The following is a 16,049-nucleotide window of genomic DNA, read 5'->3' on the forward strand; positions in this document are numbered from 1 at the left end:
CAATAACCCGTGCACAAACAGGCTTCAGAGACCTGCACGTACCAAGTGGTTAATTAATAATAAAGAGCTGCCCTTTTCAGATAATGGTAATTACAGTTAGCAGTACTTCTATGTGGGGTTGTGGAAAACAAGCAGCAATTATAGACAGAAAGGTGGTCATGCATGATTTTGAGAGGATTCTATCAAAATGAGCACATTTATGTTGCTTAAAGGAGAAGGAAAGCTACCGAAGCAGATTATTGCCAATAGATTAGCCACAACAGTGCAAACTATAAGACTATACTATCTCTGTTTGTTTAGGATAGCAGCTGCCATATTAGCTTGGTGTGACATCACTTCCTGCCTGAGTCTCTCCGTGCTCACTCATAGCTCTGGGCTCAGATTACAGCAGGGATGGGAGAAAAGGGAGGAGAAGAGGGAGAGAGGAGCAAACGGAGCATGCTCAAGCCCTAGCCCTGGAGGTTTAAGCTGAAAACAGGAAGTCTGATACAGAAGCCCATGAGTACACAATAGAAGGAAAGAAATGTGGTGTTTCTTTTGACAGGGGACTCAGAGCAGCATTACTTTGAGGGTTTACTGGTGTATTTATATAGACCTTTCTGATAAGGCTTACTTAATTTTAGCCTTTCCTTCTCCTTTAAAATGAAAGGGGATGAGTGATTCCAGCATTTCAGCACCGGCCTCCACCAGGAGATCATGGAAGGCATAAAAATATATTTATGTAAATAAATTTGTCCTGCAGCGGGTTACTAGAAGAAAAAAAAAGTGGGTACCCTGCAGGTTGCGGATAGGATTTTTGGGTGTGGGACTGCAGGTTGCATCTATATTTCTTATCTGATGTTATAATATCTATATTTTACCCTCATTTTTAAAACTTTTTGTGACCCCCACCCACTTCTGCCATTTCCGGTTTGCAGCAACAGCCTTTCCTGTTTAATGGTGGTCAGATGGTTAAAGATGGGGTTATGGATGGGGTTGCTGGTCAGATTGGGCAGTGGGAAAACATGCGGTATGGGTGTCAAAAATTGGTTTTGCCCCGAACTCTACTACAATTCATGTTTCTAATTTCTGGTATCAGTATCTCTTTAAGTCTATTAGAAAATCATGTAAACATTAAATAAACCCAATAGGCTGGTTTTGCTTCCAATAAGAATGAATTATAGCTAAGTCTGCATCAAGTACACGCTACTGTTTTATTATTACGGAGAAAAAGGAAATCATTTTAAAAAATTTGGATTATTTGGATAAAATGGAGTCTATGGGAGACGGCCTTTCTGTAATTCAGAGCTTTCCCGATAACGGATCCCATACCTGTATGTATTTCAGCTTTACTCTTGAGAAAGTGCTGAGCGCAGTACAAAGCAAGACATAATGAATAACAATAAATGAAAGGGGTTAGTGAGTCTGAAAGCAGTGAGCTGAAAACGAAGGCAGCAATGAATACTATAAAGATATAGTAAACCCACAGGCATAAGGACAGGGAAAACATAATCATGGTACAGTATTTTCACAACGTTCATCAGGAATCCACCTCCACCCCACATCAAAAGAGTTAAATACACCAGGTGCACTTGGAACGTGAGCTTGAAGAAAGCACCCCTTTTACATGCACCTTTGGGTGTCCTACCTGCACAGCCAAACACACGAGTTGGAGAGTGATTGGTCTTTTTCAACCATGCAACCTACCTAAGCATCTGTAGGGGACCACAATGTGAGTGCGGCTCTTGCACTGCTTTCGTCCTTTCTTGCACCAATTTTGGATTGTCACCGGCTGGTTGGCTTCAACAACGTTGGTAATCTGCAGCTCTGGGTATACCTGAAAGCAGAAATTGAAGCGGCAGTTAAAAGCAGGAAAAAAAAACAATTTAAATAAGAGGAATCAGGTCAGAGGTCAGAGTGTAGTTTTTATTTCTAAATTACACTGTTTACACTGCAAATAATTCACTCTACAATATAAAATTTCATTCCTGAACCAGCAAGTGTATTTTTTTTAGTTGTAATATTGGTGTGTAGGTGTATCTCAGGTCATTTTGTCTGGCCAGCACTTTAGGATGAAACTGCTTTCTGACAGGCTGTTGTTTCTTCTACTCAATGTAACTCATTGTGTCGCAGTGGGACCTGGATTTTACTATTGAGTGTTGCTCTTAGATGTACCAGGCAGCTGTTATCTTGTGTTAGGGAGCTGTTGTCTGGTTACCTTCCCATTGTTCTGTTGTTAGGCTGCTGGGTTGAAAGGGAGGGGGTAATATCACTACAAACTAGCAGTACACAGTTTTAATGAGAAAACGCCTGTGGCAATACACTCGCGGCGCTTCGATTTCCGTAGTCGCCTGAAGTTGCCTCACGAGGAAACTTCGGGCGACTTTGGAAATCGAAGCACCACAAGTTTAGCAAGCGGAAGGCAGGGAGAAGACAGTTCGGGGAGATTGTCACCCCAAAGAAGAGGTGATTAGTCGCCAGGGGACTAAATCTCCCCGAATCAGCCCGTGTGCCCCTGCCCTAAAGAGTGACTGAAGTTTATCAGACCACAAGTCACATGAATGGGGGCAGCTGGGAAACCGACAATATGTCTAGCCCCATGTCAGATTTCAAAATTAAATATTAAAAAATCTGTTTGCTAGTTTTGAATAGTGCAGAATTCTGCTGTAGCAGCACTATCAACTGATGTGTTTAGAAAAAAACATGACAGTATCCCTTTAAATAAAGAGGTTTCTAACTTATTCTCTGATCCCATGTAGGAGGAAAAAATCTAAAAAGGGAGTTTATCAGAGGGAGCAGATGGTAGCATTTAGACAAGCTTTGCCGAGTCAGTACTAGATAATAGCTGGGATAAGGCGGCAGTTGCACAGTGTTATGTGTACATAAATACACAAAAGCCATGTACAGCCAAAAAAAAATATCCTATCACAAGACTCATTGCAAACTTGCCAATAATAGAAAATAAACACCGTGCTCAAAAGGTGCAGTGGGATTTTGGGACCTGTAACAGTTTGAGATTACTGGGAGACCAATGGGGGGAGGTTGTATGTGTGAGACACATATAGACAGTGAGTAATGCAGCCAATAACATTAGGTTGCAAGGGCACACACTAACTGAATTCCAGCATGAAACTCCATTATGCTCCTACAGTAGCCTAGATCTTCATTATTTCTGTAGTATGTATAATAACAGCAGCAGAATTAATGAAAACGAAATGACTGTGTTAAACCCACCCTCCATTCCTCCATCTCTGCTTGTAGCTGTGGTCCAATTATAGGGTCTCTGTCTAATGTAAAACTGCATTTTGCTTTATGACTTGTTATTCCTCCTTTCATCCCTTCCTCTTATTCCTGCAGAACACACTTTAACCAACACCAAAACAAATGTAATATGAAGATCCCTTGAAGTACAGGTATGGGACCTCTTATCTAGAATGCTCGGAACATGAGGTCTTCCAGATCTTTCCGTAATTTGGATCTTCATACCTTAAGTCTACTACAAAATACTTTAAACCTTAAAGGGATACAGATTTTTTTCTGACATGGGGCTAGACATATTGTCAGTTTCCCAGCTGCCCCCAGTCATGTACTTGTGTCTGCACTTTAGGATGGAACTACTTTCTAGCAGGCTGCTATTTCTCCTACTTAAGGGCTAGTCCACACAAGGAGATTCGGCGAGATTTTGTCGCCTGGCGAACTGCCTCTGCGTTTTTCCCCATAGGCTACAATGCAAAGTCGCCTGCACTAATGCACACACGGCAATGCGTTTTCAATAGTCGCCCAAAGTTGCCTCACTGAGATTTAGTCACCTCTTCTTTGGGGTGACTAATGTCCCTGAACTGCCTCCCGCCGTCTTGAGTCTAAATCGCCGGCGGGATGGCACACAGAGCACTTCGTTTTCTAAAGTCGCCAGGCAACTTCTGACGACTTCAGAAAACGAAGCAGACCGATTGCCATCCTGCTGGCGATTTACTTTATAGCTGGCGGGAGGCAGTTTGGGGAGATTAGTTGCCCCCGAAGAAAATGAGATTTGTCGCTGGGTGAGTAATCTCCCCGAATTTGAGAGTGTGTCTCTGCCCTTAAGAGAAACCAATAGGAAGAAAGAGCTTACAGGCCTCACATGCCTCCGGGCAGTATGTAAAGATATGAAGAACAGTTACTTCATCAACAATAACTTGGAACAATTTGCTTTAAATCATTTTGGACTGAGCCTGTATCACAGCCGATGTCTAATCTCTCTAATTTAGTGGTGTGAAAACTATAAATGGCCATGAAGGAAATTAATTCAGTGAATGCCAATGACCTGTAATGTTGTGCGGGGCTCTTCTGTATATTCCAAGCAGGAATGAGTAATTATAGAGCTCACATTGCAGCGTAGAATGCAAAAATACCCACAGGCCTAGACAAACGCTACAAAGGAAGAACCATAAATCTACAGAATAAATAATAGATCTGTACATGGGAGCTTTCTGATGTTCTGGATCTTGGCAACTCTGAGTCATAAAAGGTAATTATACAAACTTTTATTGTTCTACAGCCTTCCTCGCTTCCAGCAAAATACTCTGAGAGCTTGATGACTATGTGCTATTATTTCCCCTACAGCCCGTGATACCTACAACCATTCTTTACAAGCCACAAACCAATTTCTAGGGTTGAAGTATCAGAATTGATGGAGAAAGTCACTCTTTCATTAGAAAGAATACATATATATCATATACTACTGTAGGGCAAACCAAGCACCAAACCAGAACCTATAAGAACATTCACCACCCCACAGACCCGCTTATATATCTGCTTGAGAAAAATTGCTAAATGTATTCCCCAGACATTAATACCATATAATGTTCATTTATTCTGAACTGTCAGTCCGGCCTTTTATATTTCTTTGCCCAAGCAATAGAGGTACGGTTATAGGATCTATTATTCGCAATGCTTGGGACCCAGGGTTTTCTTAAAGGAAAACTATAACTCCAAAATGAATACTTCAGCAACAGTTAGTTTATATCAAGTTAAGTGGCATATTAAAGAATCTTATCAAACTGGAATATATATTTAAGTAAATATTGCCCTTTTACATCTCTTGCCTAGACCCACCATTTCATGATGGTCTGTGTGCTGCCTCAGCGATCACCTGACCAGAAATACTGCAGCTCTAACTGTAACAGGAAGAAGTGTTGAAGCAAAAGAAAGAACTCGGTTTGTTGATTGGCTCATGTGACCTAACAAGTATAGTTTGTTTGGTATGTTTGTGTGCACCGTGAATCGTACGATCCCAGGGGGGTGCCCTTATTTTTCAAAATGGCAATTTTCTATTTATGATTACCCAATGGCATATACTACTAGAAAAGTATATTTTTATAAAAATGGTTTATTTACATGAAGCAGGGTTTTAAATATGAGCTGTTTTATGCAATATCTTTTTATAGAGACCTACATTGTTTGAGGGGTATAGTTTTTCCGGGTAAGTTCTTAGCAGAGCAGGCTTTCCTTTTTTCAAGAACTTATTTTCAACCAAGTGTATTTTAGAAAAATAAACAGGCACGTTGTTAAAAATTATTCGGTGCATCCCTAGTATAATCAAAGGTCTTTGCACATTTTAGAAATTTTAAAAAGCCTTGGTATTGGGGAAGATATTAGAGCTCCTCCGGGTATTGACTGAAAAAGCACATATATGATTAAAGGAAAACAAATGAAGTATAAAATTGAACAGCCAGAAAATTAGCCACGGCAATTCTGACGCATGTATACATTTTTTTTTCACCACAGTTTCGCAAATTTATTTGCCGGTGGCTAAGCGTGGAAATTCGCCATGAATTCACGCCTCGCGAATTTATTCGCCCATCACTACTCGTAAGGTTTCTAATCACTGTGAAGTTATTTGGTTCAGATTTATGTACCGCAATCTAAAAACCTCTGCCCTATGCTGCTTTGTTCCAGCGACTTATTTATTAAAATTGGGGCAGAAATCTATGAATGCTTGTCTTGTTGCTTTCCTATGCACTTTTATACTGTACAATTGTGTGTCAATTATGCACCCACATGCTGACGCTCTACCACCCCACTGATTTATTAAGCCACAGGAAATTTGCGTTAAATGAACCCAATGAAAATGAATGAGAGCCTTAATGGTTCTGCTGTTACAAATCAATACAGCCTGAAAAAGTGCGTTGTCAGTTGAAAAGTACCACTCGTTTTTTACAGAAGGGATCCATCATGGTCACCTTATTGAGAGCTAAGGGGGCATCTAGCCAGACATTTTAAAGACAATGTATTCTGCCCAGGGATTGACAAATAAGTCTCCACAGGGCAAATATCATGAACAAGGGTCACAGGACATATTCAATCATGAATATATACAGAACTGATCCATCAGCTAAAAATGATTATGGTACAAGGCACAGCAATGACTTGGAATTCTGCAGTATTTTGCATAATGAAATAGCTGACTGCACAAAATAATTAGCGTGAACATAAAACTGAAGATACCCTTTTGTTAATGTCAAGCTTACTGTACTTTATTGCTCGATTTGCACGGAGGACACAGAGATAAAGGACCAGTCACACCACTATGTTTTTTTGGGGGGGGAATAATAGTCACAAAAGACTAAGGGGCAAATTCACTAAAGGTGACTAACGCGGGTGCTAATTTGCCAGCGTGACATCATTTCTGAACTTCGCCGATTTATTAGCAGTCGCTGGCGTAACTTCGCTAGCGAAGGAGATAGACTCTAGTGGTACTTCACTCCCTAACGCCAGGCCTGGCGAATGGTCGTTACTACGCAAATTCACTAAGATGCAGATTTTACTGAACGTTACCTCTTGCGCCAGACTTGCCTTCATCACCTCAGACCAGGCAAAGTGCAATAGAGTAGATAAGACTTCCTAAAAAAAATAGTTGAAAAATTTTCTAAGTCCCAAAAAACGCTGGCGTCTTACTTTTTTTCAGGGTGATAGGCTGCAAAAGAACGTAATTTTTTTTTGGGGGGTAACCGGCTTCCCCCCTACATTTCCTAACATATGGGACATAAACTATACAGTGGGCTTATGTGTAGGGCATTATAACAACTTTATTTCCTTTTATTAAGGTTTCCCGGGTTTGTGTAGTGTAATGTATTTGCCAATAAACTTTAACTTCCCACCGTATAAAAATTAAGCAACGCTATCGCAACTTGGCTTTGCGCAGTGACGCTAGCGCAACTTCGCCAGCATTCGGCGCAACAACGGATTTTAGTGAATTAGGTTGTCCTGGTGAAACTATGCCTGGCGAAGTGTTGCGCTGTGAGCGAAGCCGTCGCTGGTGAATTTTCGGAGGTTAGTGAATTTGCCCCTAAAAGTCACATAAAATAGCTCAGAGTACTTTATAATTACATAGCAGGGTTAAAGCAAATTGTAAAGTCACAGCGCCAGTATTGGGGGGCCCAGGGTAGGTACGATACTCGGGTGGGGATCAATCAGTTAAATCTCAAGGTAGGGGTTTTCATTCTTTTTTAAATGTAAAAAGCCTTTTTATTATTTGGTGTTACTGCACACCCCAAGTCATGAAATAGTCATGCCATACTTGTATCCAGTTACTTTTGTCTACTGTTGGTACAGGCATGGGACCTGTTATCCATAATGCTCGGGACCTGGGGTTTTCTGGAAAACTGATCTTTTTGCAATTTGGATCTTAAGTCTACTAGAAAATCATGTAAACATTAAATAAACCCAATAGGCTGGTTTTGCTTTCAATAGGGATTCATTGTATCTTATTTGGGATCAAGTACAAGTTACTGTTTTATTACTACAGAGAAAAAGGAAATTATTTTTCAAAATTTGGATTAAAATGAAGTCTGTAATTTGGAACTTTCTGAATAACGGGTTTCCGGAAAAGGGTTTCCGGATAACAGGTGGGGAGCAATCAGTTAAATCTCAGAGTAGGGGGATTTCATTCTTTTTTAAATCTGAAAAGACGCAAAAGCCTTTTAATTTTCTGGTGTTACTGCACACCCCCAAGTCATGAAATAGTCATGCCATACTTGTATCCAGTGACTTTTGTCTACTGTTGGTATAAGTTAGGGATGCACCGAATCCAGGATTCGGCCTTTTTCAGCAGGATTTGGCCGAATCCTTCTGCGAGGCTGAACCCTAATTTGCATATGCAAATTAGGATTTGGTTCGGTATTCTAATCTTTCGCGAAGGATTCGGGGGTTCGGCCGAATCCAAAATAGTGGATTCGGTGCATCCCTAGTACAAGTATCCAGAATGCTCGGGACCTGGGATTTTACAGATAACAGATCTTTTTGCAATTTGGATCTTAAGTCTACTAGAAAATCATTTAAACATGAAATGAACCCAATAGGCTGGTTTTACTTCCAGAAAGGATTAATATATCTGAGTTGGGATCAAGTACAAACTACTGCTTCATTATTACAGAGAAAACGGAAATCATTTCTAAAAATTTGGATTATTTGGATAAAATGGAGTCTGTAATTTGGAGCTTTCTGGATAGCGGGTTGCCCAATAACATGTTTCCAGATAACGGATCCAAAACCTGAACTAAAAGGGCTTGAAGTAATTTTTTTGAAGAACCATGCGTAAACACAATCAGTAATGGAAAAAAGTTTGTGGTTTAGTATTTGAAAAGAAAAATTGTTGTGAAAGTGAACAGCCTCTTTATTCTAAGGGCTCGTGGAGCATTTTCTGAGCGCCAAAAGCCACCTATTTGCTTGAATGGGAAATGCTTGAAAGTGCCAGTTCTGCATCAGTGTGAAGATGTTCTACTAAATGCTGCTGTATTCAATGGGTTTCCAGCAAGGGTGGATTTGGGTGTTTTTTTGTCTGCAGAAATAGACCCCATTTGTGCCATAAGTAAAAAAAAAAGTCTTTTGCATAACAAGTATAAGGGCAGAGACACACAGGAAGATACGTGGAGATTTGGTGACCGCACACCAGAAAAAGCCTTTCCGCCGGCTATAATCGAAATCGCCAGCAGGATGGCACTCGGAGGGTTTCGGTTTTCGAAGTCACCCGAAGTTTCCTCGTAAGGCAACTTTGAAAAAAAAATCGATCCGAGTGCAATCGCACTGGTGATTTCGATTCTGGCCGGCAGGAAGGCTTTTCGGGGAGATTAGTTGCCCGAAGAAGAGGCGATTTGTCACTGGGCGACTAAATCTCCCCGATTCTTAGTGTGTGCCCTTACCTTAAACGTCAGAGCACTTGTTTTAAAGGAGAATTCAGCCCGTAGTTTAAAAAAAAACAAAAAAAAAAACCCTCCCCCCTCCTTCCAGCCTACCTGCCCCCCTGGGCAAATGCCCCTAATTTTTTACTCACCCCTCAGTGGATATTCTGGCCTCGTAGTTCACGGCAGCCATCTTCGTGTATTGGCGGCATTTTTGGCTAATACGTAGTTGGAATAAATATCCGGTCCCGAACTACTGCGCATGCGCCGAAAGTCATGAAAATTGCAGAAATTTTTGTGACTTTCTGCGCATGTGTAGTGGTTCGGGACCGGAAATTTACTCCAACTGCGCATGCGCCAAAACTTCTGAAATAGACAGAAGAAAGAATGGGATGCCCGTGAACTAAGTAAGTGAGTAAAAAGTTAGGGGCACTTGCCCGGGGGGGTCAGGTAGGCTGGGGGGAGGGGGGTCTACCCAAGGTAGGGGGAGGGTTTTTTTTTTATATTACGGGTTGAATTCTCCTTCAAAGACACAGGGGAGGATCAACAGCCCGTTATGTGCCCGGTGAGAGACCTATGCAGCAACGAGAGCGGAGAGAGATAAGGAAACCTGGCTTAAGCAGAAGAAATAAAAACCACTGAAGTCATTAGAGAAATAAATGAAATGTGAAGCCTAATGTGAGGGAAAAACAGGGGGCTATTAGAGATAAGTGACAAATGATATGGACGATATAAATGGGATAATGATGCGACGAGAGGAGCAAGTGCAACAGCAAGTGCCGCTGATCTACAGGCCACTAGTAATGACTGCAGTACTGCGGGGTAGTAAAAACAAGGAATTATTATGCTGTTCCACATAAAATGCATTTTGCGCAGAAGTTTGGGGCCACTGAGAGTCCATGGGCAGACAGAGGGCACTGACAAATGCTTGGTTTGATATCCTCTGTATAGGGCACATCTGCTGCGGGTGCCATGAATATTTCTCAGGGAGATCAGCTCAGAAGGGACATGTGTCCTTGAGTCCTGTGCATAGAAACACTGAGGACATCCTCGTATCAGTTACTAAAGCTTCTCTCCCAAATGAACCTCCAGCTGCCGATCCCTTTTCTCTCCTCTGCAGAACAGGCATAATACATGGCATGGGCACAGAGATTCAGTATCCACAGCACAGCCTCACCTCTAAAAACCAGTACACACATATACTTCCATTGTCACCTGGCTGCTAACAGGTACACGCCTGCCTTGAGGAAGGAAATTCGTATTATCTAGTGTAATTGCGCTCTCTGCAGTGGCATAACTAGAGTGCATCAGGCCCTCCTGCAAAAAAATCTTTAGAGAGCATTCCGATCCCCATCCTCCCGCCCACTTTCCGTCTGCCCTGCCCACATCCCGTCCTGACTCCGCCCACTCTCGCCCAACTTACATCCCCCTTCCTCGCCGCAGGTAGGAGAGCGGCTGGGGAGGAGGGGTTAATTATTAGCTATAGAGGAGGCAGACCTCACATTCCAGGCCCCGTGTTCCCCCGGGCCCCCCTGCGAGTGTGGGCTCTGCTTCCTCCTTAGTTACGCCATTGTCTCTCTGTATTAGTGCTGTGCCCCTGGTTGCTAAGGTAAATAAGACCTTGGCAACCAGAAATACTGGAGAGCTGCTGAACAGAAAGCTAAATAACAGAAAACCACAAAAAATAAAAACCAAAGTCCAGCTGCAAATTTCTTAGAATAGTAAAGTCCACATCATACTAAAAAATAATTTAAAGGGGTTGTTCACCTTTTGAATTAATAATTAATCGTTAATACCATGTATAGAGTGATAGTCTGACACAATTTGCAATTGGTTTTCATTTTTTTATTATTTGTAGTTTTCGAGTTATTTCGCTTTTCTTTTTATTCAGCAGTTCTGCAGTTTGCAATTTCAGCAGTCTGGTTGCTAGGGACCTTAGCAACCAGGCATTGGTTTGAATAAGAGACTGGAATATGAATATGAATAGGAAAGGGCCTGATGAGAAAGTTGAGTAATATGAAGTAGCAATAACAATACATTTGTAGCTTTACAGAGCAATTGTTTTTAGATGGGGTCAGTGACCCACTCCCCATTTGAAAGTTGGAAAGAGTCAGAACAAGCTGGCAAATAATTAAAAAAACTATTTAAAAAAAATGAAGACAAATAGAACTGGCCATTCTTTAACATAGTAAAAGTTAACTTAAAGGTGCACTATTCCTTTAAACCAGGCTGACAGTTACTAGTATGTGTGCGTAGGTACTATCTTAGCAGGGGAACAAACTTAGGTGGATTGGAACAAGGGCAAGAAGGGGAGACTAGGGATCTATCCTTGGCATCCTACAGCTATAATACTTAGGAAGTAGTCAACTGGCTGCCGATTTAGTTCCCATTTAAAGCTTAATCAAAGAAGTAGGTAGAAATGTTATGTTATGTTTTGTGCTTCTATACCAGCCCAAGGCAACCACAGCCCTTTAGCAGTAAAGATCTGTGTCTCCAAAGATGCCCCAGTAGCTCCCCATCTTCTTTTCTGCTGATTCACTGCACATGCTCTGTGCTGCTGTCACTTACTGAGCTTAGGGACCCACTCACAATATACAGTACACATAGAATAGAAATGTCACACTATAAGGCTGATAAGTAATTAATACAGATAATTACTACATGGCAGCACAGAAACCAGTGCAATTAGCATCATAATTTAATAATCAGCCCTGTAACATCAGCTTATATTACAGGGGAAGCTCATTTTCTGCTGGATAATTAGTGACGAGCCCTAAGCTTAGCTTCTCAACAGCTGCTCAGAGCCCACTGAACATGTGAGTGTCACAGACACTTTCCAAGATGGTGACCCCCTGTGACAAGTTTGAAGTCCTGGATCATTGCTGCCATTGAGAAACTGAAACTTTAGGCTGGTGCAATAAGATCATTATATAAAATATGGCATTTTTAGCCACATTCATTTTCAGGGTTTAGTTCTCCTTTAAGATCAGAGATGGTATTAAGGGATGGGCAGCCAGTGATATTAAAAGCCCCAATGTGGCTTCTAGGAGAGATTATCCCTAATACACTCACTGTTACTCATCGCACCAGCATTCAGTTCCATAAGGCTGACACCCCAAATAAATTATTCATAGTCCTGTCAATAGCTAATCCCATTCAGCATTCAAGCGCTGAGCCATAACTCGACTGCAACCGGTTTACTTACCTGCTCTGTACCTCGCTCATCTCTTCTCACGCAAACCCCCCACCCTCTGGGACATGGATTTTCAACTTATACATATACATTTATTATCTAATCCCCATCACCCTACAAAATAAAAGGCAAGTTGACCTTAAAAAAAATAAATATAGTTTTTTTTTTAGTTTTGTTGTGTAAAAACAAGATTTCAGCAATTTCCCTTGAATATTCATTAGAAAGAGGGAACATGGCCGGTGTCTCCTGCATACTAATGACATGCTGCTGATTTGATTGGTTTGGGGGATATAAATTCATTCTTAAATAAAGGGGCGTTCTGCTGTTGTCTCTTGACAGCTGTCACAAAAACCATGCAGGCCGGGAACATATTCATTTATGCTTCTAAACTGAATACCAGAAAAACACCCAGAGGGCAAAGCCAATCAAAACGTGTTACATTGAGCTCCGTGTCAGCCTGCAGCTGCTATGTACTGAGGGGCATAAATCAAATTATAGAGTATGGATATTTCTATGCACAATGAATTTATGGTAATTAGAGTGTCAGCTCTATTGAGCAAGGGCCCTTTGTACTTTATTGATCGGCGTTCCGCAATTTGTTTGATATTTACACCCTTTCTATTGTATGGTGCTGTGGAAACTGTTGTACTTTATAAATAGTTGTTAATAATAATAATAATAATAATAATAATAATAAATGGTTTCAATTAGCAACAGAAAGGGCTAACAAAGCTGCAGTATACACAGGCACAGACAGATGGTAAATAATGGTGGCTGCACCATTTGGGTAAGAAAATGACGCATTGGCCTTTTGGGCAAAATCTAAACAGTGGGAAATGGGTTAAAGGAGAACTAAACCCACAAAGCTCGACATACACAGTAAAGGTGGCCATACACGATAAGATCCATTTGTTTGGTGAGGTCGTCAAATGAGCGGATATTTCCCTGATGTGCCCACCAAAGGCAGGGCAATATCGTGTTAATCCGAACGTTTGGCCCTAGGAAGGAAATGGGCGCTGACCACATCAACTATCCAATGCAGTCCCCTCGATTGCAGGAAAGATCAAACCTGCCCGATCAATATCAAGCCGATTTTTGGCCAGATATCGATTGGGGAGACCCGTTGGACGCCAACACATATGCACAGATAAGCTGCCGAATCAGTCTAAAGGACCAATATCGGCAGCTTTATTCTGCCCGTGTATGGCCACCCTTAAATCTAGTGTTGGACTGGCGCATTAGGGGCCCACCAGTGTTGCGCCTGCACATGCTCCCCCTTTTAACATCTACCCCCGCTCATGCATGTCGCACAAACTTTGAAGAGGAGGCCAGTCGGAGGAGAGAACCTGGGTTTTACCCTAGCATCCGCTAGCCCCAGTCTGACCATGAAATCTACTCCATTAGAGATCTTTGCCCAGTGTGGCCTCCTACGTGCTGAACCAAACTGGGATGTTCTTATTGTTTAGCTCCTCGGTTCATGGAGCCCCTTTAGGGCAGAGACACACGCACAGATTCGGGGAGATTAGCTGCCCAGCGACAAATCTCCTCTTCTTCGGGGCGATTTATCTCCCCAAACTGCCTCACGAGGAAACTTTGGGGCGATTTCCGAAAACGAAGAGCTCCGAGTGTCATTGCCTCTTCTTCGGGGCGACTAATCTCCCCGAACTGCTAGAATCTAAATCGACCGGCGGGAGGCAGTTCGGGGAGATTAGTCACCCAGAAAAAGAGCCGATTCTTAGATGTGCCCTTACCCTTAGGAGAGGAACCCATCAATATGTCATAATTTGGATTTTCTTACCTGTCCCATATATATCTGTTTAGTTTTTGATCATATATTGCTTGGACAGGCCCTCAGAAAGCCTCCATACATAGGCTAATAATCCGAGATATCAGTTTTCATGGGCCAGTCAGTGTATGGCTAGCCTTTAAAGAGGCCACAAAGTATAAGGCCAGTTGTTTGTCACCACCTGCATTGCCGGCTACTGACTGGAATAGCAACCCTCTATCACATCTGGGAGCAGCCAATTTAACAGCAGGTAGTACATGTGCTGCCACGATTTTGTCTGCTGACAGACAAAAAGTGATATTACCCTACATACAGTATTATTCAATAGGTTACAGCAGTGCTTTTAATATACAGACACCTGTTCCTTATAGGGATTTTGTCATGATTTTTATGCTGTAATTTTTATTTCTAAATTACACTTACACTGCAAAGAATTCACTCGACCATGTAACAACCAAGTGTATTTTTCTTTAGTTGTAATATTGGTGTGTAGGTGCATCTCAGGTCATTTTGCCTGGTCATGTGCTTTCAGAAAGAGCCAGGACTTTAGGATGGAACTGCTTTCTGCCAGGCTGTTGTTTCTCCTACTCAATTTAACTAATGTGTCGCAGTGGGACCTGGATTTTACTATTGAGTGCTGTTCTTAGATCTACCAGGCAGCTGTTATCTTGTGTTAGGGAGCTGCTATCTGGTTAGCTTCCCATTGTTCTGTTGTTAGACTGCTGGGGGGGGGGGGTGATATCACTCCAACTTGCAGTACAGCAGTAAAGAGAGATTGAAGTTTATCAGAGCACAAGTCGCATGACTGGGGCAGCTAGGAAACTAACAATATGTCTAGCCCCACAGCAGATTTCAAAATTAAAAATATAAAAAATACAGTTTGCTCTTTTGAAAAACGTATTTCAGTGCAGAATTCTGCTGGAGCAGCACTATTAACTGATGGGATTTTTTTCCCCATGACAGTATCCCTTTTGTGACTGCTCACATTAAAGCCCAACGCAGTTCATCAAATGATAAAGAGAAGACTTACCTCCTGACAGTACTGAAGGATTCCCTCCTTGGTTCCGATGCAGCCCTTCGTCCCGGACACATCGGTCTCCCATTTCCCATTCTGAACATTCATGTGCATATTCAACTTGCCACAGAACATGGCAATCTGTGGTTCTGCCAACAGGCCTCCATTTCCATCTGCTGGTACCTACAAGAGGATACAGGACACCATTAGCAACAATACATTTTAATTGGCGACTGATCAAGGTGAAGGTGTTGGTCAACAAAGGACTAGAGTTCTACAAGTTACCTTATTTAGCAAGAGGTTTTACTACCCAGTTCAAGCCCCCCCCCCCAGTTGCACTCATTTGCTTCATATACTCAATATTTATTAGGGACGCATCGATTTCAGGATTCGGCCTTTTGCAGCAGGATTCGGCCGAATCCTTCTGCCCGGCCGAACCAAATCCTAATTTGCATATTAGTTTTCCCGCATTTTACATTTTTTATTTGTGGTCCCACCAATTTATAATGCATTTCAATGGGTGCACTTCCCTGATTATAAGTAATGTTTTCCTGGATTTTACATCAAAAGTTTGTCCTGATGTTCCCAAAAACTACTTTTTTCCTCTATGAATGTTATTATTTTTGAAATAAAGTGGTTTAAAATAGTAACTGTCATTTTAAACCGGAAGTAGGGATGCACCAAGTCCACTTTTTTTGGATTCGGCTGAACCCCTGAATCCTTTGTGAAAGATTCGGCCGAATACCGAACCAAATCCTAATTTGCATATGCAAATTAGGGGTGGGAAGAGGAAACATTTTTTACTTCCTTGTTTTGTGACAAAAAGTGACATTATTTCCTTATCTGCCCCTAATTTACATATGCAAATTAGGATTCGGTTCGGCCTATCAGAAGGATTCGGCCGAATCTGAATCCTGC

The 16,049-nt window shown here is 41.8% G+C and overlaps 1 protein-coding gene across 1 annotated transcript in view; it reads right to left on the bottom strand.

Moving 5' to 3' along the window:
• Positions 1–16,049, bottom strand: part of app.S (amyloid beta precursor protein S homeolog) — a gene marked incomplete at its 3' end in the record, with an annotated part of 132,875 nt that overhangs the window by 72,844 nt on the left and 43,982 nt on the right. The window contains 2 exon segments of the mRNA NM_001086095.1: positions 1,687–1,816; positions 15,147–15,314. Coding sequence (NP_001079564.1) covers positions 1,687–1,816; positions 15,147–15,314 — 298 coding nt within the window.

The sequence above is a fragment of the Xenopus laevis genome, chromosome 2S (genome assembly GCF_017654675.1).
Source record: "Xenopus laevis strain J_2021 chromosome 2S, Xenopus_laevis_v10.1, whole genome shotgun sequence".
In the NCBI taxonomy this organism is placed as follows: Eukaryota; Metazoa; Chordata; class Amphibia; order Anura; family Pipidae; genus Xenopus; species Xenopus laevis.